The sequence below is a fragment of the Leucoraja erinacea genome, chromosome 27 (assembly GCF_028641065.1).
Source record: "Leucoraja erinacea ecotype New England chromosome 27, Leri_hhj_1, whole genome shotgun sequence".
Taxonomy (NCBI): domain Eukaryota; kingdom Metazoa; phylum Chordata; class Chondrichthyes; order Rajiformes; family Rajidae; genus Leucoraja; species Leucoraja erinaceus.
In genome coordinates, this window is record NC_073403.1 from 2,161,476 (window position 1) to 2,188,435 (window position 26,960).

At 48.5% G+C, this 26,960-nt stretch overlaps 1 protein-coding gene across 1 annotated transcript in view; it reads left to right on the plus strand.

Moving 5' to 3' along the window:
- Positions 1-26,960, plus strand: part of cacnb1 (calcium channel, voltage-dependent, beta 1 subunit) — a 166,730-nt gene that overhangs the window by 94,053 nt on the left and 45,717 nt on the right. The window contains exons 3-5 of the mRNA XM_055656800.1: positions 20,281-20,400; positions 21,083-21,205; positions 25,080-25,213. Of these exons, the coding sequence (XP_055512775.1) occupies positions 20,281-20,400; positions 21,083-21,205; positions 25,080-25,213 (377 nt within the window). The remainder of the gene's footprint in view (positions 1-20,280; positions 20,401-21,082; positions 21,206-25,079; positions 25,214-26,960) is intronic.

Below are 26,960 nucleotides of genomic sequence, written 5' to 3' on the forward strand. Positions count from 1 at the left end.
TTACCCGAAGATAGACACAATAAAGCTGGAGTAACTCAGCGGGACAGGCAGCATCTCTGGGTGATGTTTCGGGTCCAGACCCTTCTCCAGACTGGTTCGGGACAAGGGAAACGTGAGATATAGGCGGTGGTGTAGAGAGATAAAGAACAATGAATGAACGATAGATGCAATAAAGTAACGATGGTGAAGGAAACAGGCCACTGTTAGCTGTTTGTTGGGTGAGAACGAGAAGCTGGTGCTGCTTGGGTGGGGGAGGGATGGATAGAGAGGGGATGCCGGGGCTACCTGAAGTGGGAGAAATCAATATTCATACCACTGGGCTGTAAGTCGCCCGAGCGAAACATGAGATGCTGTTCCTCCAATTTGCGTTTAGCCTCACTCTGACAATGGAGGAGACTGATGACAGAGAGCTCTGTGTGGGAATGGAAGGTGTGTTTTACGCTCTGCGCTAGTCTCTATTTCTTGCCAGCTTGACTTTATTTGCCCAGCTCTGGTACGGAGTTCAGAACTCGTTGTGTAACTGAATTCACCAGCTGATGCTTCAGCCCAGCTCTACATTGTCACCAGAGGGGATAGGCTTCGAGACGCAGCACGGAAACAGGCCCTTCGGCCCATCGAGTCCACCTCCGACCGTCGGTTACCCGTTCGCGCCAGGTAGAGCGTAGACACAAAACGCTGGGGTAACTCAGCGGGACGGGCAGCGCCTCTGGAGAGAAGTTTCGGGTCGAGACCCTTCTTCAGACTGATGTCAGGGGGGTGGGCGGTGCATAGATAAGGACGTGTATAGATAAGGAAGCATAAGGTGTGAAAACAGGGCAATGGGAATGCAGTGTGACCACCTCTGTATATTGCCCCCTTGAGTGTAGGGGAGTGGGTGAGAAAGAGGGATAACATGGGACTAGTGTTTATCAGTTTAGTTTATTGCCACGTGTGGCGAGGTACAGTGAAAAGCTTTTGTTGCGTGCACATCAGTTAGCGGAAAGACAATACATGATTCCAATCGAGCCATTCACAGAGTACAGGTGGGGATACGGAGTTTGTACCTTCTCCCCGTGACCAGCGTGGGTTTTTCTCTGAGACCTTCGATTTCCTCCCACACTCCAAAGGCGTACAGGCGTGTAGGCCAGTTGGCACGGTGTACCTGTGAAATTGTCCCTAGTGTGTCTAGGATAGATTTAATGTGGTCGGCGCGGACTCGGTGGGCTGAAGGGCCTGTTCCCGAGCTGTATCTCCAAACTAAACTACACTAAACTAAACAATGCATTTGGGATATCTTGCAATCAGGTCGAATAAAGGCAAGATTTTTATTTATAATATGATTTATTGAATTCATTATGACAGCTCAAAACTTAATCCTGCTCATGGAATGCAAAGTTTCTGGAAATAGTATGTAGGGCAAAGAACACACAGTACAGGAACAGGAACAGGAACAGGCCCGTTTGTCTACAGCATCTGTGCTGGAGTTAATTGATCTCCTCTGTCTGCATGTGATCCATATCCATAAGGGGACATGACTTGAGAATTAAGGGACAGAAGTTTAGGGGTAACATGAGGGGGTACTTCGTTACTCAGAGAGTGGTAGCTGTGTGGAATGAGCTTCCAGTGGAAGTGGTGGAGGCAGGTTCGTTTTTATCATTTAAAAATAAATTGGATAGTTATATGGATGGGAAGGGAATGGAGGGTTATGGTCTGAGCGCAGGTATATGGGACTAGGGGAGATTATGTGTTCGGCACGGACTAGAAGGGTCGAGATGGCCTGTTTCCGTGCTGTAATTGTTATATGGTCATATCCCTCCATTCCCTGCATATACATGTGCCGATCTATAAGCCTCTTAAACACAACAATCGAATCTGCCTTCACCACCACCCCTGGCAGCGCGTTCCAGGCACCCACCACCTGCCAGGGCGGTAGAGTTGCTGCCTTACAGCGCCAGAGATCCGGGTTCGATCCTGACTACCTGGTGCTGTCTGTGCGGAGTCTGTACGTTCTCCCCGTGACCCGCGTGGGTTTTCTCTGGGTGCTCCGGTTTCCTCCCACGCTCCACAGACGTGCAGGTTTGTAGGTTAATTGGCTTCGGTAAAAAAAAAAATTGGCATTCGAGTGTGTAGGATAGTGTTAGTGTACAGGGTGATCGCTGGTCGGCATGGACTCGGTGGGACGAAGGGCCTGTTTCCGTGCTGTATCTCATAGAAACATAGAAACATAGAAATTAGGTGCAGGAGTAGGCCATTCGGCCCTTCGAGCCTGCACCGCCATTCAATATGATCATGGCTGATCATCCAACTCAGTATCCCGTACCTGCCTTCTCTCCATACCCCCTGATCCCCTTAGCCACAAGGGCCACATCTAACTCCCTCTTAAATATAGCCAATGAACTGGCCTCAACTACTCTCTGTGGCAGAGAGTTCCAGTGATTCACCACTCTCGAAACTAAACTAAATGCCTCCTGATTTCTTTGCTGTCAGTCGCTGGGCTGTAAGCCTGTCCTTTAGCAGCTTCTGAACCTTCTTCGCTGACTATCTATGCTGCCGACCGTGAGCTTATCTCTCAGATTCACATTCAACCAGTTATTCATTCATTCAGAGTAGAGAGCTCCACAGACAGGGTACATCTGTTCATAAGGTCAGAAGTGATAGGAACAGAATTAGGCCGTTCGGCCCATCATGTCTACTCCGCCATTCAATCATGGCTGATCTATCTCTCCCTCCTAACCCCATTCTCCTGCCTTCTCCCCTTAACCCCTAACACATAGAAACATAGAAAATAGGTGCAGGAGTCGGCCATTCGGCCCTTCGAGCCTGCACCGCCATTCAATATAATCATGGTTGATCATCCAACTCAGTATCCCATACCTGCCTTCTCTCCATACCCCCTGATCCCTTTAGCAACAAGGGCCACATCTAACTCCCTCTTAAATATAGCCAATGAACTGTGGCCTCAACTATCTTCTGTGGCAGAGAGTTTCAGAGATTCACCACTCTCTGTGTGAAAAATGTTTTTCTCATCTCAGTCCTAAAGGATTTCCCCTTTATCCTTAAACTGTGACCCCTTGTTCTGGACTTCCCCAACATCGGGAACAATCTTCCTGCATCTAGCCTGTCCAACCCCTTAAGAATTTTATAAGTTTCTATAAGATCCCCCCTCAATCTTCACCTTAACTAATCAAGAATCTATCTATCTCTGCCATAAAAATATGCACTGACTTGGCCTCCACAGCCTTCTGTGGCAAAGAATTCCACAGATTCACCACCCTCTGACTGAAGAAATTCTGCCTCATCTCTTTCCTAAAGGAACATCCTTTAATTCAGAGGCTATGGCCTCTGGTCCTAGACTCTCCCACTAGTGGAAACATCCTCTTCACATCCACTTTATCCAAGCCCTTCCACTATTCAGTAAGTTTCAATGAGGTCGCCCGCTCATCCTTCTAAACTCCAGCGAGCGCAGGAGTAGTTCTACACTGTGTAGCAGTGATCACTCAGGATCACTCCCTCTTCTCCCTTCTCCCTCTCCCATCGGGCCAGAGATATAGAAGTGTGAAAACGCACACCTCCAGATTCAGAGACAGTTTCTTCCCAGCTGGCATCAGGCAACTGAACCATCCTATTGACAACTAGGGAGCAGTCCTGAGCTACTATCGACCTCACTGGAATCTTGAATCAGACTTTATCCTGTACTAAGCATCATTCCCTTTACCATGTACATGTACACTGTGGATGGCCACATTTTGTCGTTCCTCTGGCTGGTTAGCACACAGCAAAGGTTTTTCACTGTAGCTAGATACACGTGACAATAAACTAGACTAAACTAAACAAAGAACATTTTGAGGCATCAGGCATGATGGTGCAGCTTTTTCAAGGCCTAGTGACTCAAGTTCAACATGTGCCTCGGCTGCTGTCTGTGTGGAGTTTGCATCTTCTCCCTCTGACAATGAAAGTGTTTTTTCTGGGCGCTCCAGTATTCTGTCACATGCCTGAAGACTGTGGGTGGTAGGGTGACTGGGGCTCTGTAAATTGCCCCTGGTGTGTAGATGGGTGGTAGAAACTGGGGGGGGGGGGGGAATGAAGAGAATATGGGTCGAGTTAGTAAAGGAGATTAATGTAGGATCAGTGTAAGTGGTCAGTGCGGATTCGACGGGCTGAAGGGCCTGATCCTGTGACTCTGTAAAGCGCATTCTTCCTTGCTGCCCCACATCTCTTCCTCCTGGTTCCCAAAGCTTCCTGCTTCCTCCCATTGACCTTTAGTTTGCGAGGTTAAACCAATTTTAAACATTTGGGATGCCTGGCCGTGGGGAAGAAAGGCGTCTGAGGAGGGGAGGAATCCCTGACTTCTCTTCGCAACTACTGTGGGTCGTGTAACACAAGCCCTCTGCACAAATGCAGGAATAAACGCTTGGAATAGCAGCGCGCCACTTGTTCAACACATCAGGAAGAGGAGGCTCTTGTTTGTTCCTGTGGCAGTTGCTTGGATTCCAGTCAGTGAATCAGACGGTGAGGGTCAGCGTCATCTGCTGCCGGCTATTTTGGACCAAAGCCTTAAACCGAGCGAGTGCTGGGTCGCCGTCGAGAGCCTTCTCCTCCGTTCCAAACTCCGGGCCCTGCTGCTTCTCTGTGTGTGGAGACGGAGACAGAGTTCGCTCTCGTGCCCGTAGCCCCTCGGAAAGTGTGCCCCCCCAAATTGTGGTGGTGGTGGGAACCTTCTGAAGGCAGAGGGAGGAGAACACTCCATCTGCCCCTGACGGAAGACAGCAAGAACTATAAAGAGAGGTTGGAGCCCATCTGTGTGTGCGCGCTGGATTCCAATCTATTTCTGATGAAAGTGGAGATGTATCTTCATGGACTTGATGATGTGGAAGTGGTAGGTTAATTACGTTTAATGTTCTACACCCACTTTCAAGATACTGATCTGGTTTCTCCAGCATCGGGCTGATTTACGTACAAAGTTGGGGTGCTGCTGGAGAGGGGAGCAACAGTGGTTTACCAGAATGCTGCATGGATTACACCATGTTACCTGTGAGGAGACGAAATGTGTCGGAAGGAACTGCAGATGCTGGCTTTAACTGGCGATAGACACAAAAAGCTGGAGTAACTCATAGAGGGACGGGCAACATCTCTGGAGAGAAGGAATGGGTGACGCTTTGGGTCGAGACCCTTCTTCAGACTGGTTAGGGACAAGGGAAACAAGAGATATCGACCATGATGTGGAGAGTTAAGGAAGAATGAATGAAAGAGATGCAATAAACGAAACAGGCCACTGTTAACTGTTTGTTGGGTGAGAATGAGAAGCGGGTGCAACTTGGGTGGGGGAGGGATAGAGAGAGAGGAAATGCCGGGGCTACCTGAAGTGGGAGAAATCAATATCCATACCTGAGGTTAGACAAACTCTGGAACGTCAGAGGTTTTGTTGGGAGACATGAGGGAAATCTATAAAAGGGAATCATTGTATTTATTTAAGCATGGATAGGGTTTACCAGAATTAGACAGCGTTATCTATTAGGAAAAGTTGGAAAAACTTGGATTGGTTTCTCTGCAACATCAGAGGTTTGTTCACAAGAGGCCTGGTGGAAGCATACAAAATTATATGAGGCATAGATAGGGTAGATAGTCAGAACCTGTTATATGGTGATAGAATGGAGCGACTGAGTTTGTGTACACTCTGGAGTTTAGAAGGATCAGAGGGGATCTCATTGAAACATATAAGATTATTAAGGGATTGGACACGCTAGAGGCAGGAAACATGTTCCCGATGTCGGGGGAGTCCAGAACCAGGGGCCACACAGTTTAAGAATAAGAATTTAGAACGGAGATGAGGAAACAAAATGTTCACCCAGAGAGTTGTGAATCTGTGGAATTCTCTGCCTCAGAAGGCAGTGGAGGCCAATTCTCTGGATGCTTTCAAGAAAGAGTCAGATAGAGAGTTTAAAGATAGCGGAGTCAAGAGATATGGGGGCAAGGCAGGAACGGGGTACTGATTGTGGATGATCAGCCGTGATCACAGTGAATGGCGGTGCTGGCTCGAAGGGCCGAATGGCCTACACCTCCTACATCTATTGTCTTTTGTCTTTAACCTTAGTCCCAGTGTGGAAGTATCAAAGATTAGAAGATTGAGAGGGGATCTTATAGAAACTTACAAAATTCTTAAGGGGTTGGACAGGCTAGATGCAGGAAGATTGTTCCCGATGTTAGGGAAGTCCAGGACAAGGGGTAACAGCTTAAGGATAAAGGGGAAATCCTTTAAAACCGTGATGAGAAGAACTTTTTTCACACAGAGAGTGGTGAATCTCTGGAACTCTCTGCCACAGAGGGTAGTTGAGGCCATTTCATTGGCTATATTTAAGAGGGAGTTAGATGTGGCCCTTGTGGCTAAGGGGATCAGGGGGTATGGAGAGAAGGCAGGTACGGGATACTGTGTTGGATGATCAGCCATGATCATATTGAATGGCGGTGCAGGCTCGAAGGGCAGAATGGCCTACTCCTGCACCTAATTTCTATGTTTCCTATGTTTCTAAAGACTCGAGGGCATACATCTGTGAGAGGGGCCAAGTTTAAAGGAGGTGTGCGGGGTGGGTTTTTTTACACAGAGAGTGGTGGGTGCCAGGAGCGTGCTGCCATGGAGGCAGATACAGCATTTGTAATGAAGAAATATTTAGATAGGCACATATGGGAAGACATTGTGGGCCGTAGGGCTTGTTACTGTGATGGAAAGTTTGCCATGGGAATACGGAGGAACTGCAGTTGTTGGAGTTTAGAAAAAAGACATGAAGTGCTGGAGCCCCTTTCCTATCTTATTTGTCCATCTGATCTTCGCCTCATGATGGCGCAGCGGTAGAGTTGCTGCCTCACGGGATGCTGAGTTCGATCCCGACTGTGGGTGCTGTCCGTTAGGGAGTTTGCACGTTGTCCCCTTGACCAGCGTGGGTTTTCTGCAGGAGCTCTGGTTTCCATCCACATTCCAAGGACGTGCAGGCCTGCAGGTTAGAAACATAGAAACATAGAAAATAGGTGCAGGAGTAGAGGCCATTCGGCCCTTCGAGCCTGCACCATTCGCCATTCAATATGATCATGGCTGATCATCCAACTCAGTATCCCGTACCTGCCTTCTCTCCATACCCCCTGATCCCTTTAGCCACAAGGGCCACATCTAACTCGGTCCTCTGTAAATTGTCCCTTACGTGTGTAGGATAGAACTAGCGAAAAGGGGCGATCGACACAAAATGCTGGAGTAGCTCAGCGGGACAGGCAGCATCTTTGTGAGAAGGTATGGGTGAAAGGGCGATTGTTGGTCTGCCCCCACGACTCGATGGGCCGAAGGGCCTGTTTCCACACTGTATCTCTAAAGTCGACTAAATTAAACAAGGCAAGACTAAACTAGATGAGAATAAGCTAAACTAAACGACTGCTTTTGAACTGCGGAGATTTTGTAAATTCCCTTCATCTGCGATTGTCTCCGCACCCACAGCCCACAAGAGAGGTGACTCAGACATAGAATGAAACAGATCATTCCGTGCCGTTCTTTCACATTCAGATCCCTCTCTGCGGACGAGAAGAAAAGAAATGTCACTTGTCGTGCTGGTGAATTACAAGTCAGGCATCTAGTCGTGTTTTAGAGGGCAGACGCATGAAGCTGGAGTAACTCAGCGGGACAGGCAGCATCTCTGGAGAGAAGGAATGGGTGATGATTCGGGTCGAGACCCTTCTTCAGACCCATCGCTTCTCTCCGGAGATGCCGCCTGTCCCGCTGAGTTGCTCCGGCTATTTGTGTCTACTTTTGGTTTAAACCAGCATCTGCAGTTCCCTCCGACACATAGTCATCGGTGGTCACTCGAAACGAGTATGCCTGCCCTCTCCTCTCCATAGGGTTGTCCACTTGTGGGTCTGCAGGTGCCTGTAGAGGCCGATCCGTGATCCACACACCCTGGTGCAACGTGGGCAGTGGAGACTGGCTGTGGAGCCCCCTTCTCTCTCTCTCCCTACGGTGCTGTTGCTTTGTCTCTGTTACACGGCGTAGTTCCATTTCATGACGTGCATCTCCTCCCTGCCCGGATTTTCTCCAGGAGCGTTTCACTCCCGCCATCGGGAAGAAGGTATAGGATCCTGAAAACTGTAACGACCAGGTTCAGGAACAGCTTCTTCCCATTAGGAGATGAAACACTACAAGTCAACTCCAAACTCCGATCTGTCTTGGTTTTAGTTTAGTCTAGTTTAGAGATTCAGTGCGGAAACAGGCCCTTCAACCCACCGAATCCGTGCTAACCAGCGATCCCCACCCACCAACACTATCCAACACACACTAGGGACAATCTACAGTCTTTACCGAAGCCAATTAGCCTACAAATCTGTACGTCTCTGGAGCGTGGAAAGTAAAGGGCCTGTCCCACTTAGGTGATTTTTTTAGGCCGACTGCCGGTGACTAGGCTGTCCCCAATTGGTCGCCGGGATGCCGCCTGTACGGTCGTGAGTCGTCTCCTCAGTCGCCCAAAGAGTCGTAGCGTTTTTCTGGTTGCCGCTGGATTTTGAAATGTTCAAAACCTTTTGGCAACAGTCGGTGACCGTTGGCTTGTCGTAGCTCGACTTCTCCTGGCGTGGGTGCTGTCGTAAGTTGTCGCAGGTGACATAGGTCGTCGCCGGTGCTGTCTCTGGTGAATTCCATTGTCGTAGTCACCGGCAACCGCCTAAATAAATCGCCCAAGTGGGACAGGCCGTTAACTGGAGCACTTGGAGAAAACCCACGGTGAGAACGTGCAAACTCCGCGCAATCATTCCCCTGCGCTACCTTCCCCGTGAGAAAAGTGATTGTAGAACAAATGGCCGTGAGGCTTTGAGACACGGAGTGGATCAGTGTCACTAACGGTGCTGTGAAACACACAGACACACTGTGTAATCTCCCATTTGTGATCGAACCATAAGATATCATCAGCCGCGTGCTTTACTGCTTCGGGTCGAGACCCGAAACGTCACCCATTCCTTCTCTCCAGAGGGATGATGCCTGTCAATAGACAATAGACAATAGGTGCAGGAGTAGAGGCCATTCTGCCCTTCGAGCCAGCACCGCCATTCAATGTGATCGTGGCTGATCATCCCCAATCAGTACCCCGTTCCTGCCTTCTCCCCATATCCCCTGACTCCGCTATTTTTAAGAGCTCTATCTAGCTCTCTCTTGAAAGCATCCAGAGAACCTGCCTCCACCGCCCTCTGAGGCAGAGAATTCCACAGACTCAACACTCTCTGTGAGAAGAAGTTCCTCATCCTGCTGAGTTACTCCAGCATTTCATGTCTATCTTCAACTGCAACGAGCATCTGCAGCTCTTCCCCACACGTGATGTAAAGAGATAATGTGCACATTTTTGCAGATACGTTTTGATTGATTTAATTGAAAGATAAATCATGGAAACATGTGCATCAGCCCATTGAGTCAAGCCAAGGTGCAGTCTCATAGAAACATGGAAAATAGGTGCAGGAGTAGGCCATTCGGCCCTTCGAGCCTCAACCGCCATTCAATATGATCATGGCGGATCATCCAACTCAGTATCCTGTACCTGCCTTCTCTCCATACCCCCTGATCCCTTTAGCCACAAGGGCCACATCTAACTCCCTCTTAAATATAGCCAATGAACTGTGGCCTCAACTACCTTCTGTGGCAGAGAATTCCAGAGATTCACCACTCTCTGTGTGAAAAAAAAAATTCTCATCTCGGTCCTAAAGGATTTCCCCCTTATCCTTAAACTGTGACCCCTTGTCCTGGACTTCCCCAACATCGGGAACAATCTTCCTGCATCTAGCCTGTCCGACCCTTTAAGAATTTTGTACATTTCTATAAGATCCCCCCTCAATCTTCTAAATTCTAGCGAGTACAAGCCAAGTCTATCCAGTCTTTCTTCATATGAAAGTCCTGACATCCCAGGAATCAGTCTGGTGAACCTTCCCTGTCAAGAATGTCTTTCCTCAGATTAGGAAATGTCTTTCCTCAGATTAGATCAAAACTGTACGCAATACTCCAGGTGTGGTCTCACCAAGACCCTGTACAACTGCAGTAGAACCTCCCTGCTCCTATACTCACCCCAGTCACTCCCTCTTCTCCTCTCTCCCATGGCGCAGTGTGGGAGCTGGTGATAGACACAAATGCTGGAGTTAAGCCCCCTTGTCCCATTGTACGAGGCAATTCACGAGTTTTCCCCTGATTCGAACTCGGAGAATGTCCGTAGGAGTTCGTGGATGTCCCGTAGCGACTCGTACGAGTAAAAAGTAACGATTTTTTTTCATGGATGAAAAAACGTCGCGGGTTTACCGGATTTCCTGAGTACCTACGGTTAGCATCACGAGCCGCTAAGTCCGAAGGTCTCCAATGAGGTAGATGGGACTACCTTTGAAATTTTGACTTTACTGGCTTTATCTATAACCATATAACCATATAACAATTACAGCACGGAAACAGGCCATCTCGGCCCTACAAGTCCGTTTGCGAACAACTTTTTTTTCCCTTAGTCCCACCTGCCTGCACTCATACCATAACCCTCCATTCCCTTCTCATCCATATGCCTATCCAATTTTTTTTAAATGATACCAACGAACCTGCCTCCACCACTTCCACTGGAAGCTCATTCCACACCGCTACCACTCTCTGAGTAAAAGAGGTTCCTCCTCATGTTACCCCTAAACTTCTGTCCCTTAATTCTGAATCTTGCACTAACTTTATTCACATTATTCCATTTATCTTGTTTCTGTACACAGTGGACGGTTCGATTGTAATCATGTATTGTCTTTCTGCTGACTGGTTAGCACACAACCAAAGCATTTCGCTATACCTTAGCACCCTTGACAATTAACTAAACACAAACCCTTTATCCTTTATCTGTGTGTTGTGGATGGCTTGATTGTAATCAAGTGAAATATTTTCTTTGGTACACAAAAAAGCTGGAGAAACTCAGCGGGTGCAGCAGCATCTATGGAGCGAAGGAAATAGGCAACGTTGCCTATTTCCTTCGCTCCATGCAAAGAGTTGAACAATCTCCACTATAGGAAATAGGCAACGTTTCGGGCCGAAACCCTTCCGGGTTTCGTCCCGAAACGTTGCCTATTTCCTTCGCTCCATAGATGCTGCTGCACCCGCTGAGTTTCTCCAGCTTTTTTGTGTACCTTTGATTCTCCAGCATCTGCAGTTCCTTCTTAAACAACAAAGTATTTTCTTTGACTGGATAGCAGGCAAACAAAGCCTTCCACTGTACATTTAAATTTTAGAGATACAGTGCAGAAACAGGCTTTTCAACCCACCGCACTGACCAGCGATCATCCTGTATATTAGTATTCACCTTGTCATGGTGGAGAAGCTTGTGTGGACCTGAGATCCTGAGAGCGATGCCGTCTGGAGCTACGCTCCTGGTAGGGACACCCATGGCGGTAAGGTCGAGGGGGAGTTCCCTGACAAAGAGCAATCCAACCAAGACCTCATCTGTGAGTCCCTTGTAGCCAGGGTCCGGAGGGCCAGAGCACCGCCACTCCCCCTAGGGTCCACAAGGGGAGGATTTGCTCTGCTGTCTGTGACCGTAGGAATGGTGACGGGATCTAGGGAGGAGGCATGGGCTGAAGATGTCACATAGAAACATAGAAATATAGAAATTAGGTGCAGGACTAGAGGCCATTCAGCCCTTCGAGCCTGCACCGCCATTCAATATGATCATGGCTGATCATCCAACTCAGTATCCCGTACCTGCCTTCTCTCCATACCCCCTGATCCCCTTAGCCAGAAGGGCCACATCTAACTCCCTCTTAAATATAGCCAATGAACTGGCCTCAACTACCCTCAACATGTCCTGGTTGTGCTGCTCCTAGGCCTGGCCAAGCTGGCCATCGGCGAGTCACAGCGCCAGGCGGAAGATGGGCTTTGCCCGAGCCAGATGCTCGCCCCTTCACCGGGGTTGTACAGTAGTTATTAGAATATTTGTAAAACAGTTGTTTGATGATTTTGTAACATGGTGGTGGGGTGTGTCACCACGGTTTTGGTTTTTCCGGCTTTTATATCGTGTTGGAATGTAAATAAGTTTTCTATGATACAAAAAAAAGACCTCATCGGTGGAACAGGACAATGGGTGACTTTAGTGGAGAGTCACAACGGGAAGGCGGATGAAGGCTGCAGCAGAAAAGGGTCTCCGCTCGTCTTGGATTCCATGCCACTGGATCCTGACCCAGGTCTGTCAAGGACCGTGGGGTGGCTGTCTGTGGAGGCACCAGTCTCCCCACGTTAAACAAAGTCACGCACTGGCGTCCTGCACGAGAGGACAGTCATACTCGTTTCGAGTGACCGCTGATGATGATTCATAGCAAAAGGATTTGAGTATAGGAGCAGGGAGGTTCTACTGCAGTTGTACAGGGTCTTGGTGAGACCACACCTGGAGTATTGCGTACAGTTTTGCTCTCCAAATCTGAGGAAGGACATTATTGCCATAGAGGGAGTGCAGAGAAGGTTCACCAGACTGATTCCTGGGATGTCAGGATTGTCTTATGAAGAAAGACTGGATAGATTTGGTTTATACTCTCTAGAATTTAGGAGATTGAGAGGGGATCTTATATAAACTTACAAAATTCTTAAGGGGTTGGACAGGCTAGATGCAGGAAGATTGTTCCCGATGTTGGGGAAGTCCAGGACAAGGGGTCACAGCTTAAGGATAAGGGGGGAAATCCTTTAAAACCGAGATGAGGAGAACTTTTTTCACACAGAGAGTGGTGAATCTGTGGAACTCTCTGCCGCAGAGGGTAGTCGAGGCCACAGTTCATTGGCTATATTTAAGAGGGAGTTAGATGTGGCCCTCGTGGCTAAGGGGATCAGAGGGTATGGAGAGAAGGCAGGTACGGGAGGTACAGTCAAAAGCTTTGCTGCGTGTTAACCAGTCAGTGGAAGGACAAAACATGATTACAAGATTCAAGTGAGAGTTTATCGTCATGTGTCCCTGATAAGACAATGAAATTCTTGCTTTGCTTCAGCACAACAGAACATTGTAGGCGTGAATACAGAACAGATCAGTGTGTCCATATACCATTATATAAATATATACACACATGAATAAATAAACTGATAAAAGTACAAATAAACATTAATGGGCTATTAATGTTCAGAGTTTTGTCCGAGCCAGGTTTAATAGCCTGATGGCTGTGGGGAAGTAGCTATTCCTGAACCTGGTCGTTGCAGTCTTCAGACTCCTGTACCTTCTACCTGAAGGTAGTGGGGAGATGAGTGTGTGGCCATCCACAGTGCACAGATGCACGATAAAGGCAATAACATGAATAAGTGCGAGATAAAGTCCAGGAAAGTCCGATCAAAGGTAGTCCCAGTGTCTCCAATGAGGTAGATAATAGCTCAGGGCCGTTCTCTGGTTCTTGGTAGGATGGTTCAATTGCCTGATGGTTCAACAGCTGGGAAGAAACTGTCCCTGAATCTGGGGGTGTGCGTTTGTTTTCACACTTCTATACCTTTTGCCCGATGGGAGAGGGGAGAAGAGGGAGTGGCCGGGGGTGAGACTGGTCCTTGATGATGCTGCTGGCCTTGCCGAGGCAGCGTGAGGTGTAGATGGAGTCAATGGAAGGGAGGTTGGTTTGTGCGATGGGTGGTCTGGGCTGCGTACACAATTCCCTGCAATTTCGGAAGTCTCGCACGGAGCTAATGCTTAGTTGAGTTCATTGTCACGTGTACCGAGGTACAGTGAAAAGCTTTTGTTGCGTGCTATCCTGTCAGCAGGAAGACAATACACGATTACATTCGAGCCACTTACAGTGTGTAGATAAATGATAAGGGAATAACGTTTAATGGAAGGTAAAGACCGATCTAGGATAGTCCAACGGGTACCCACAAGGTAGACAGCAGTTCAGCACTGCTCTCTGGTTGTGGTAGGATGGGTCAGTTGCCTGATAACAGCTGGGAAGAAACTGTCCCTGAATCTGGAGGTGTGTGTTTTCACACTTCTGTACCTCTAGCCTAATGGGAGAGGGGAGAAGAGGGAGTGGCCGGGATGCGACTGGTCCTTGATGATGCTGCTGGCCTTGCCGAGGCAGGGTGAGGTGTAGATCGGTGGAGTCCAGGCCGTTACGAAGCTTTTCTAAAAGTGGAATGGCATGAGGGGGGGGGGGGGGGGGGGGAGCGGGGGGGGTGGGGGAGGTTCGGGCGGGGCTGAATGGCGGTGGGGGGTGGCAGCACGATTTTTTAATTACTCTAGGGGGAGCAAAGGGGCCCCATCCACACTCCCCCTTTGGACGGCCATGGAGTCGCTGGCTTGTGCGATGTTCTGGGCTGTGTCCACAATTCCCCGCAATTTCTTGCAGTCTCGGGCGCAGCTAGTGGCCAACAGCGATTTGTGAGCTAATGCCTCTGATTAAAATATGAATAGCAGTTAAATAAAACCTGTCTGCACTGTCCCGTGTATCAGGTTCTTCCTACCGGCAGTGGCACACTGAACAGCTGTATGGTCTCAATGGTGTGGACAAATTCTGGCAGCTTGACAGGCGGTCACGGTGGCGCAGCGGTAGAGTTGCCGCCTAGCAGCGAATGCAGCGCCAGAGACCCTGGTTCAATCCCGACTACGGGTGCTGTCTGTACGGAGTTTGCACGTTCTGTGTGGGATTTCTCCGAGATCTTCGGTTTCCTTCCACACTCCTAAAACGTGTAGGTTTGTAGGTTAATTGGCTTGGTAAATGTAGAAAATTGTCCCTTGTGGGTGTGTAGGATAGTGTTAGTGTGCGGGGATCGCTGGTCACCACGGACCCGGTGGGCTGAAGGACCTGTTTCCGCACTAAACTAATCCCGTTGCAGATACGAGTGTTGACTCCACGAGTTTGGAGATGATATAATGGATGGTTGGTAGATATTGAACGCAGAGCTGTGGGCTATGAATAGAAGTCTAGCGTAGGTAGGTGTTTCTCTTATCCAGGTGTTCCAGGGATGAGTGTAGGTCCAGGGAGATAGTATCAATCATGGACCTGGTGTGGCGGTAGGTGAACTGCAACCTTGCTTGGTAACTGGATGTAATGCATAACCAGTCTCTCAAAGCCCTTCATGATGGTGGATGTCAAGGCAACTGGACAGGCGCCATTAAGGCAAGCGGTTCTGCATTTCTTTGGCACCTGGATGTTAGCGGTCTTCTTGAAGCAGGCGGGTACCTCGGAACAGAGAAGGGAAAGATTAAAAATGTCCATGAATATTCCAGTCGACGGAATAAGTATGTGGCTAGGGTCCGTGTCTGGGCCACTTGTCTCCTGTAGCTTCACCCTCAGGAAGGCCAATCTAACCCCTGCAACAGTGACCCTGGGACGGATGTCAACGTCTCGTTGGCCTTCTGCATGAAGCGAGCCCAGTTTCGCACTTTCACCAGCGATGCTGCCTGACTTCACTTTACAGCCAGTTATAATATTCAGTCCTTGCCCCATTCTGCTTGTGTCAGAGTGACCAGAAGCAGAACAGAAACAGAAGCTAGGACAGCGCAGAAGATCATTGGCTGCCCTCTCCCCTCCCTGATGGACATCTACACCTCCCGCTGCCTTAGCAGGGCAAAGAATATCATCAAAGACAGCTCCCATCCTGCGTTTGGACTGTTCGACCTGCTGCCCTCTGGAAGGCGCTATAGGTGCATCAAATCCAGGACAAATAGACTCAGAATTAGTTGCTTTCCGAAAATTATAACTACTCTTAATTCAAATTCACACATGCACTGACTTCACAGCCCAACACCCGGACTTCCATCTGTATATATGTATATATGTATATAGCGCCGCAGAATTGTGCACCTACCCCCCCCCCCCCCCCCCCCCCCTTCTCCCTTCTGTTTTTGTTTTTCTGTTTCTTGTTTTTTGTACTAAATTATATGTATGCACTGAGTACGAGCAGCTTTCAATTTCATTGTACATGTATAGTGACAATAAATGGCATATCATATCATATCATTATACTGGGACTGGAGTTTGTCCCGGTGTTGTCTCTTGGACTTTGCGAAGATGGCGGCGAGCTTTCTCGTGCCGCTCGGGGCAGCCTGCCTTGTACACGGCGGTCTTGCCCCTCGCGGTTCATCCACGATCCCTGGTTGGGGAACACTCGGACCGCCTTCTACTGCACGCATTCCTCAGCGCACTTGCTGATGAGGTCAGTCTCTGCATCGGCGTATTCATTCAAATTGCTGCTGCCTCACAGCGCCAGGGACCTGGGTTCAATCTTGACCTCGGGTGCTGTATGTGTGGATTTTGCACGATCTCCCTGTGACCACGTGGGTTTCCTCCGGGTGCTCCGGTTTCCTCCCAAATGCAAAGACGTGCAGGTTTTGAGCTTAACTGGCCTCCTGTAAATTGTCCCTAGCGTGTAGGGAGTGAGATCGTGGAATAACAGGGAACAAGTGTGAATTTGGTGGGGTGAATGGCCTGTTTCCATGCTGTATCTCTTAAAATTATGAAAGGTTCAGCTAGATTAGTTGGTCACCAAGACTAGAGGCCGTAGTTTTAAAATCAGAGCGGCAAAGATTAAAGGAGATATGTGGGGTAAGGTTTATACACAAAGAGTAGTTGATACCTGAAATGTGTGCCATGGGGTGGCAGTAGAAACAGATAAGACTGTGGTGTTTAAGATCCTGTAGCGGAGCAAGATAGACCACTCCTGCTAAATGCGATGGGCTGACGTGTAGTAGTACGCAACGGAGCGGAACGTGGGCCTTTTTTTCATCCATTTCAGTAACCGGACCCGACCCGACCCGACCCGACCCGCAGTGTAATCAACGTTGCGGGGGAACAGTTTGTGTTAATAAATTAAAATACTGAAAATGAGGAGAAGATTTTTACCAAATAACTTTTATTTTTACGAGGATGTTTCCGTAACCGGCTTCCCGTCTCCGCGCTAGTATCTTTGTTCCGCTGCGGGATCTTTGGTGCGGAGACGGAAGCCGATTACGGAAATGGGGCGGAAAATGACCCATGAATCTGCCCACGGCCGCACTACGTCTTTTTGGTCGAGTGATCTACCTTGCTCGCTGTCGGATCTTTGGTGTTTAATTCACTTTAGTTCAATTTAGACTAGTTTAGTTTAGTTTAGTTTAGTTAATTTATGTAGTGACCGTTTTTTAGAATGTCTCCAGGATTTAGTCCTCGATAGTCACTGGGTATTGATGACCGTGGATCAGAAGGTAATCGATACACACCCGCGAGCTCTCCACGAGACATTCAATGCCGTCGAAAGACAAACAGTCTCTTGATTCATAGTTTCACTTATTGTCGTTCACTTCAATCATACTGGTGGTCATACTCGTGCAGGGTCAAAAACTATCTTCCCCGATCTTCTTCCAACCGAACTAAACTCCTTGCGAGTCTGCACCAGAATCCAAACCCGCAGACACGCCTCAGACTCTACGTATAAATCCCACCCATATAGAAACATAGAAACATAGAAAATAGGTGCAGGAGTAGGCCATTCGGCCCTTCGAGCCTGCACCGCCATTCAATATGATCATGGCTGATCATCCAACTCAGTATCCCGTACCTGCCTTCTCTCCATACCCCCTGATCCCCTTAGCCACAAGGGCCACATCTAACTCCCTCTTAAATATAGCCAATGAACTGGCCTCAACTACCCTCTGTGGCAGAGAGTTCCAGAGATTCACCACTCTCTGCGTGAAAAAAGTTCTTCTCATCTCGGTTTTAAAGGATTTCCCCTTTATCCTTAAGCTGTGACCCCTTGTCCTGGACTTCCCTAACATCGGGAACAATCTTCCTGCATCTAGCCTGTCCAACCCCTTAAGAATTTTGTAAGTTTCTATAAGATCCCCTCTCAATCTTCTAAATTCTAGAGAGTATAAACCAAGTCTATCCAGTCTTTCTTCATAAGACAGTCCTGACATCCCAGGAATCAGTCTGGTGAACCTTCTCTGTACTCCCTCTATGGCAATAATGTCCTTCCTCAGATTTGGAGACCAAAACTGTACGCAATACTCCAGGTGTGGTCTCACCAAGACCCTGTACAACTGCAGTAGAACCTCTCTGCTCCTATACTCAAATCCTTTTGCAGGCAGATATAATTTATAGGTAACTGGCTATAGTTATATCATACTGTGTTCAGTGTACAAGCCTCACTCCACACCAACATCCTCAGGACTTTCTACAGGGGAACGGTGGAGTCTGTACTTACGTACTGCATGAACATGTGGTACTCCACCTGTAACTGCTCAGACAGGAAGGCTCTGCAGAGGGTAGTGAGGGGAGCAGAGAGGATCATTGGCGTCTCCCTACCCTCGGTACAAGAACTGTTCCAGAGCCGCTGTCTGAAAAAAAGCTGTGAGAATAGCTAAGGACAAACTGCACCCCCTCCACACACACACACCTGGATCTCCTGCCATCAGGCAAGAGATATCGTAGCATCAAAGCCCGGACTACCAGACTGCTAAACAGCTTCCTGCCACAGGCTGTGAGGCTGCTAAACAGTCACTCTGTACTCACAGTCACCTGATTCTGCGGCTTTGCACTGACAATTTAATAACTCTGGCACTGGCCACTCAAATCAGCTGCCCTGGACATTGTAATGACTGTTTTTACTGTATTTTAATGTTGCTGTTTGACCTGCTTTTAACTATTTATAGTTTCATCAGGGACTGGATTGTTTTTACTGTTATTATGTGTGAAATGGTTTAAGTTTCATGTGCGATGCTCCGGTATTCCCTGGGGAAACGTCTTCTCATTTTACACTGTACAACTGTTGCTTTGCAAGATGATAATGAAGGTTGATTTGATTGATTGTACACAAAATTGCTGGAGAAACTCAGCGGCTGCAGCAGCATCTATGGAGCGAAGAAAATAGGCGACGTTTTGGGCCGAAACTCTTCTTCAGACTGATGGGGGTGGGTGGGAGGGGAGAAGGAAGGAAAAAGGGCAGGAAGAGGAGCCCGAGGGCGGGGGGATGGGAAGAGACAGCTCGAGGGTTAAGGAAGGGAGAACAAGAAAACAAGAAAGGAAAAAAATGAAGAGATAAAATAGAAAAGAACGAGACCAAGACCTGTAACCTACCAAAGCAGTGCAGCAGAGAGAGAGGAATAACAAAAGATGGTCGCCACTCCTCCCCTTCACCCATCCTAGCATCGGATTTAAATTAAAATTTGTGTTTCACCATACTATTAACATAGAAACATAGAAATTAGGTGCAGGAGTAGAGGCCATTCGGCCCTTCGAGCCTGCACCGCCATTCAATATGATCATGGCTGATCATCCAACTCAGTATCCTGTTCCTGCCTTCTCTCCATACCCCCTGATCCCTTCAGCCACAAGGGCCACATCTAACTCCCTCTTAAATATAGCCAATGAACTGTGGCCTCAACTACCTTCTGTGGCAGAGAATTCCAGAGATTCACCACTCTCTGCGTATAAAATGATTTTCTCATCTCGGTCCTAAAAGACTTCCCTCTTATCCTTAAGCTGTGACCCCTTGTCCTGGACTTCCCTAACATCGGGAACAATCTTCCTGCATCTAGCCTGTCCAACCCCTTAAGAATTTTGTACGTTTCTATAAGATCCTCCCTCAATCTTCTAAATTCTAGCGAGTACAAGCCAAGGGCCACACTAAAATCGGAACACAATACTCTAAATGTGGCCTTACCAACATCTTATACAACTGTAAAATGGCGTGAGTCGGTGGAGAGTGAAGCTGTGGCTCTACCAGCTGTGCCATCGTGCTATAGAAAACGCGCTCCTGTTGTCTCATCAGGTCACAGATTTCTGGAGCAGAATTGGGCCGTTTGGCCCATCAAGTCTACTCCACCATTCAATCATGGCTGATCTATCTCTCCCTCCTAACCCCATTCTCATGGCTTCTCCCCATACTGATCAAGAACCCGTACTAATCAAGAATCGATCTATCTCTGCAGTAAAAATATCCACTGACTTGACCTCCACAGCTTTTTCTGGCATTGAATTCTACATAGTCACCACCCTCTGTCTAAAGAAATTCCTCCTCATCTCCTTCCTAAAGGAACGTCCTTGAGCTCTGAGGCTCAAAGGCTATGAGCTCTGTTCCTGGTTTCTCCCACTAGTGGAAACATCCTCTCCACATTATCTAAGGATTGGCCGTGTGGATCGCCTACCTTGGATAAAGAGAGGATCCCACCTGCCACAAGACACTGAGATATGTTTCGGGAGGAACTGGAGATGCTGGTTTAAACCGGAGATAGACACAAAATGTAACTCAGTGGGACGGGCAGCATCACTGGAGAGAAGGAATGGGTGGCGTTTCGGGTCGAGACCCTTCCTCGGACTGAGATATGTTTCTGTTTCCACGCTCAGGGTTCAGCAGACTCCTACACCAGTCGCCCGTCAGACTCAGACATCTCTCTGGAGGAGGACAGGGAGGCGTTACGCAAGGAGGCTGAGCGGCAGGCTTTGGCACAACTTGAGAAGGCAAAGGTGAGACTGGCATTCGCCTCCCCTCCACTCTGACCCTGTGCTTCCAAACTGGGCCGGTGGCAAGGGCCTGTGTTATGCTGATCGCCACACGTCACTGCATGAAACCGGAACACAAGGTTGACAGTGACATAGACTGGTCAAAGTGGCAACATTAACTCAAGCCAACTCAAGCCAAGTTGGGACCCATCCACCCCCCCCTCCCCCTCCGTCACCCCCCCCTCCCACCCCCCTACCCTACCCCACCCAACCCCCCCCTCCACCTCCCTTACCCTCCATCACCCTACCCCCTCCCCTCCACCCCCTACCCCCTCCTCCACTCCCCCCCTACCCCCTCTCCACCACCCCTCCACCCTCCAACTCCCCTCCACCCCCCTCCATCCCCCTCCCACCCCCTCCCCCCTACCCCCCCTCCACCCTCCACACCCCCTCCACCCCTCCCCTCCCCTCCACCCCCTACCCCCCCTCCACACCCGCCCTACCCCTTTCCTCTCCCTCTCCCCCCCCCCCCCCCCCCCCCCATTCTTCACGCTTGTTCAAGATTCGAGAGACGAGAGTTAATTCCACTCACACAGCCGGGGAGTTTGTTAACCTGGAATGAAACCAAGGCTAGCCTCTTTTGTTGAAGTTCCACACCATGTCCACCGTGCTCTCAGATGTCTTCCTCTGCTTTATGTTGTTGCAGACCAAGCCCGTTGCATTTGCTGTTCGAACAAATGTCAGCTACAACCCCACCCAGAACGACGATGTTCCTGTGCAAGGCATGGCTATTTCCTTCGAAACCAAAGATTTTCTACACATCAAAGAAGTAAGCGGTTTGCTAATGCTGTCACAAAATGCTGGAGTAACTCAGCGACCCGAAACGTCACCCATTCCTTCTCTCCACAGATGCTGCCTGTGCCGCTGAGTTACCCCAGCATCTTGTGTCTATCTTCGATTTAAACCAGCATCCAGCAGTTCCTTCCAACACATGTGTTCTGCTAGTTGCGATGTTATTTGTTATGCTCAAATGTGGATGCAATGGTACATTTTGTGTCAGTATACCTGTTCAAGGTTTAAGAATAAGTGGTAAGCCATTTAGAACGGAGATGGGGAAACACTTTTTCACACAGAGGGTTGTGAGTCTGTGGAATTCTCTTGCCTGGTGGAGGCCGGTTCTCTGGATACTTTCAAGAGTGAGCTAGATAGGGCTCTAAGGGAAAGCGGAGTTAAGGGGTAGAAGAAGAGAGAAGGCAGGAACGGGGTACAGATTGTGGATGATCAGCAGTGATCACATTGAATGGTGGTGCTGGCTCGAAGGGCCGAATGGCCTCCTCCTGCACCTATTGCCTGTTGCCTATTGGTCACATTTATTTGTCACATGCACCAATTAAGGTACAGTCAAACGAGTTGCCATGCAGCCATACAGTTAAAAAGAATACAACACACAATAGGATTTGACATTATAGAAACTTACAAAATTCTTAAGGGGTTGGACAGGCTGGATGCAGGAAGATTGTTCCCAATGTTGGGGAAGTCCAGAACAAGGGGTCCCAGTTTAAGGATCAGGGGGAAATCCTTTAGGACCGAGATGAGGAAAACATTTTTCACACAGAGAGTGGTGAATCTCTGGAATTCTCTGCCACAGAGGGTAGTTGAGGCCACAGTTCATTGGCTATATTTAAGAGGGAGTTAGATGTGGCCCTTGTGGCTAAGGGGATCAGGGGGTATGGAGAGAAGGCAGGTACAGGATACTGAGTTAGATGATCAGCCATTATCACATTGAATGGCGGTGCAGGCTCGAAGGGCCGAATGGCCTACCCCTGCACCTATTGTCTATGTTTCTATGTTTCTATAAACTTCCACCACAGCATTCTTCACTGTGATGATAGGCAAAACAGTTCAGTCAGTCTTTCCCCTTTGTCCACCCGTGGCCAGGTGCCTCGACATCGGGACAGATCGCATAAAACATAGAAACATGACAATAGGTGCAGGAGTAGCCATTCGGCCCTTTGCACCGCCATTCAATTGATCATGGCTGATCATCCAACTCAGTATCCCGTACCTGCCTTCTCTCCATACCCTCTGATCCCCTTAGGGGCCACATCTAACTCCCTCTTAAATATAGCCAATGAACTGGCCTCAACTACCCTCTGTGGCAGGAGTTCCAGAGATTCACCACTCAACACACTGCGTACAGACAGCACCCGTAGTCTGGATCGAACCCGGTTCTCTGGCGCTGTATGGCAGCAACTCTACCGCTGATGATTCCCCTACTCTGGGCAAGAGGCTCTGTGCGCCTTCCCGATCTATCCCTTTGTACATCTCTATAAGATCACCCCCTCATCCTCCTGCGCTCCAAGGAATAGAGGATTAGTAGAGGGTTTAATTCATGTTTTAGAGGATTCAATTAATGATTAGAAGAGAGGATTTATTGCTGTTTAGAATCAGTCCACAATTGTGTTTTTTGTTTAATTCATGGTAAAAGGAGGGTCAAAGCATGTGCAATAGTTTCAAGCATATGGTATTTATGAAGCCTAATCCAATTGTGCCATTTAGTGAGATCATGGCTGATCTGTGATCTAATTCCATACACCAGAGTGTCTCATGTGCCTTGATACAGAGAACTGTTCGTTGCAGATTTAAAATTAACAACTGTCCTTGATTGAACTGCTGCTTGCAAACTTCCACACCTCTGCAGCCCTCTCACTTTACTATAGTTTAGAGATACAGCGTGGAAACAGGCCCTTCGGCCCACCGAGTCCGTACCGGCCAGCGACCACCCCGTGCACTAGCAATATCCGAAACCCTAGGGACCATTTACAATTTACTGAAGCCAATTAACCTGCAAACCTGCACGCCAGTGGAGGGTGGGAGGAAACCGGAGCACCCGGAGAAAACCCACATGGTCACAGGGAGAGCGTAGAAACTCCGTACAGACAGCGCCCGTAGTCAAGGTTGAGGCAGCAACTCTATGTCACACCTGGAGTATTGCGTACAGTTTTGGTCTCCAAATCTGAGGAAGGACATTATTGCCATAGAGGGAGTGCAGAGAAGGTTCACCAGACTGATTCCTGGGATGTCAGGACTGTCTTATGAAGAAAGACTGGATAGACTTGGTTTATACTCTCTAGAATTTAGGAGATTGAGAGGGGATCTTATAGAAACTTACAAAATTCTTAAGGGGTTGGACAGGCTAGATGCAGGAAGATTGCTCCCGATGTTGGGTAAGTCCAGGACAAGGGGTCACAGCTTAAGGATAAGGGGGAAATCCTTTAAATCCGAGATGAGAAGAACTTTTTTCACACAGAGAGTGTGAATCTCTGGAACTCTCTGCCACAGAGGGTAGTCGAGGCCACAGTTCATTGGCTATATTTAAGAGGGAGTTAGATGTGGCCCTTGTGGCTAAAGGGATCAGAGGGTATGGAGAGAAGGCAGGTACAGGATACTGAGTTGGATGATCAGCCATGATCATATTGAATGGCGGTGCAGGCTCGAAGGGCCGAATGGCCTACTGCTGCACCTATTGTCTATGTTTCTATGTCTATGTCAATGTGAGGCAGCAACTCTACCGCTGCGCCACCATGATGCCCTACTTATTCCGCCCGTTAAACGTGTCCCTCCAAATTCTAGCCCTGTGCCCAGATTCCCCAATTAGTTTCTTCTCGTTTCCCTATCCCAGGGACGACAGATGGCGCAATGGGCTAAGTGTTCGGCTGGCGACCGGAAGGTAGCCGGTTCGAATCCCGCTTGGAGTGCATAATGTCGTTGTGTCCTTGGGGCAAGACACTTCACCCACCTTTGCCTGTGTGTAAATGTAATGTAATTATGTGAAGCACTTTGGGGTCAATGCAAGTTGACTGAAAATGTGCTATATAAATAAGATTATTATTATTATTATCATCAGTTCTGCTCAATATCTTGTTCGATTGACGGTTCGATTGTGACCATGTCTTATCTTTCTGCGGACTGGTCGGCACGCAACGAAAGCTGTTCACCGTGCCTTGGCACACGTGAAAATAAACTCAGCTAAACTAACTACCGTGGTTCTGGATGAGTTAGGGGAGCGTGGATGGAGGATAGACCTGTTTGTCTTCATTCCAAGATCCCAGTGGAACAAGGTGTTCTTATTGAGTTCACACACATGATTACATAGAAACATAGAAACATAGACAATTGGTGCGGGAGGAGGCCATTCGGCCCTTTGAGCCTGCACCGCCATTCATTGTGATCATGGCTGATCGTCCCCTATCAATAACCCGTGCCTGCCTTCTCCCCATATCCCTTGACTCCACTAGCCCCCTAGAGCTCTATCTAACTCACTCTTAAATCCATCCAGTGACTTGGCCTCCACTGCCCTCTGTGGCAGGGAATTCCATAAATTCACACAACTCTCTGGGTGAAAAAGTTTTTTCTCACCTCAGTCTTAAATTATTTCCCCTTTATTCTAAGACTGTGTGTGGCCCCTGGTTCTGGACTGGCCCAACATTGGGAACATTTTTCCTGCATCGAGCTTGTCAGAGCTGAAAACACTTGTCGTGCATCTGCATACAATGGCGTCTGGCTTGTCGCTTCTTGTGTGTGTGTGTGTGTGTATGTGGTGGGGGGAAAGATTGATGGAAACAGGGCACGTGACGTGAATGCTCTTCCCTCGACACCAACAAGGTAATGACGGGACAGTTTCTCTCTTCTCACACCTCCAGAAATACAACAACGATTGGTGGATAGGACGGCTGGTGAAAGAAGGGTGCGAGGTGGGATTCATTCCAAGCCCCGTGAAGTTAGAGAACATCAGACTGCAACAGGAGCAGAAGATGAGGCAAGGAAGGCTCTCGAGGTACAGTGCAATCTTAACGGTGACAAAATCGACCCTTTGATAAGACTCAAGGAACTATAAGATTAACCATCAGTAGCGGGCTTTACTTGCACAAGGGGACAAGTGTCTTAGTCAAAGGCTGTGATCACAGTTAACTACAGCAGGGCGATTATACATCAATCAGAATCAGATTCAGATTCAACTTTAATTGTCATTGTCAGTGTACAGTACAGAGACAACGAAATGCAGTTAGCATCTCCCTGGAAGAGCGACATAGAATATGATTTCAATAAATAAATCTATTTACATGCATACAGTCATAGTGTTTTTCCTGTGGGAGGAGTGTGGGGGGGGGGGGGGGGTGTGATTGGCAGTCACCGAGGTACGTTGTTTAGTAGTGTAACAGTCGCAGGGAAGAAGCTGTTCCTGAACCTGCTGGTCCGGCAACAGAGAGACCTGTAGCGCCTCCCGGATGGTAGGAGGGTAAACAGTCCATGGTTGGGGTGAGAGCAGTCCTTGGCGATGCTGAGCGCCCTCTGCAGACAACGCTTGCTTTGGACAGACTCAATGGAGGGGAGCGTGGAACCGGTGATGCGTTGGGCAATTTTCACCACCCTCTGCAATGCCTTCCGGTCGGAGACAGAGCAGTTGCCATACCATACTGTGATGCAGTTGGTAAGGATGCTCTCGATGGTGCAGCGATAGAAGTTCACCAGGATCTGAGGAGACAGATGGACCTTCTTCAGTCTCCTCAGGAAGAAGAGACGCTGGTGAGCCTTCTTGACCAGAGTTGAGGTATTGTGGGTCCAAGAGAGGTCGTCAGAGATGTTGACCCCCAGGAACCTTTGATGACAACTGTGGGAGTGCAAAGGTGAAAGAAGACACAAAATGCTGGAGTAACTCAGCAGGACAGGCAGCATCTATGGAGAGAAGGAATTGGCGACGTTTCGGGTCGAGACCCTTCTTCAGACTGATGTCGGGGGGTGGGTGGGAAGAAGGAAGGAAGTAGGGCTGAGGGAGAACTGAGAAGGGGGAGGGGGAAAGGAGGGAGAAAGCAAGGACTATCTAAAATGATTCTCTCATTCTAGATAGCCCTTGCTTTCTCCCTCCTTCCCAAAACGTCGCCTATTCCTTCTCTCCGTAGATGCTGCCTCACCCGCTGAGTTTCTGCAGCATTTTTGTCCATTATTTTACCCTCGGTGGCAATGAGTTCCACAGATTAACTACTCTCTGACTAAAGAAGTTTCTCCTCAACTCCTTTCTAAAAGAGCGCCCTTTAATTCTGAGGCTGTGGCCTCTGGTCCTAGACTCTCCCACCAGTGGAAACATCCGCTCCACATCCACTCTATCTAGGCCTTTCATTATTCTGTAAGTTTCAATGAGGTCCCCCCCTCAACCTTCTAAACTCCAGCGAGTACAGGCCCAGTGTTGTCAAACGTCCTCACCATAGGCGAACCCACTCATTCCTGGGATCATTCTTGTAAACCTCCTCTGGACCCTCTCTAGAGCCAGCACATTCTTCCTCAGATATGGGGCCCACATTTGCTCACAGTGCTTCAAATGTGGCCTGACCAGCGCCTTATAGAGCCTCAGCTTTTCACTGGATCCTGGTACATGTGACGATATCAAGCCAATACCTGTTGTCTCCTGGGTTTGGCCTTGGCCCAGACAGGCCAGATTACACAATTGCCCTTGGATGACTCGAGTTGAAATCACTGCTTAGTTTAATTTAGTTTAGTTTAGTTAACTTCATCCTCCATGTCACACA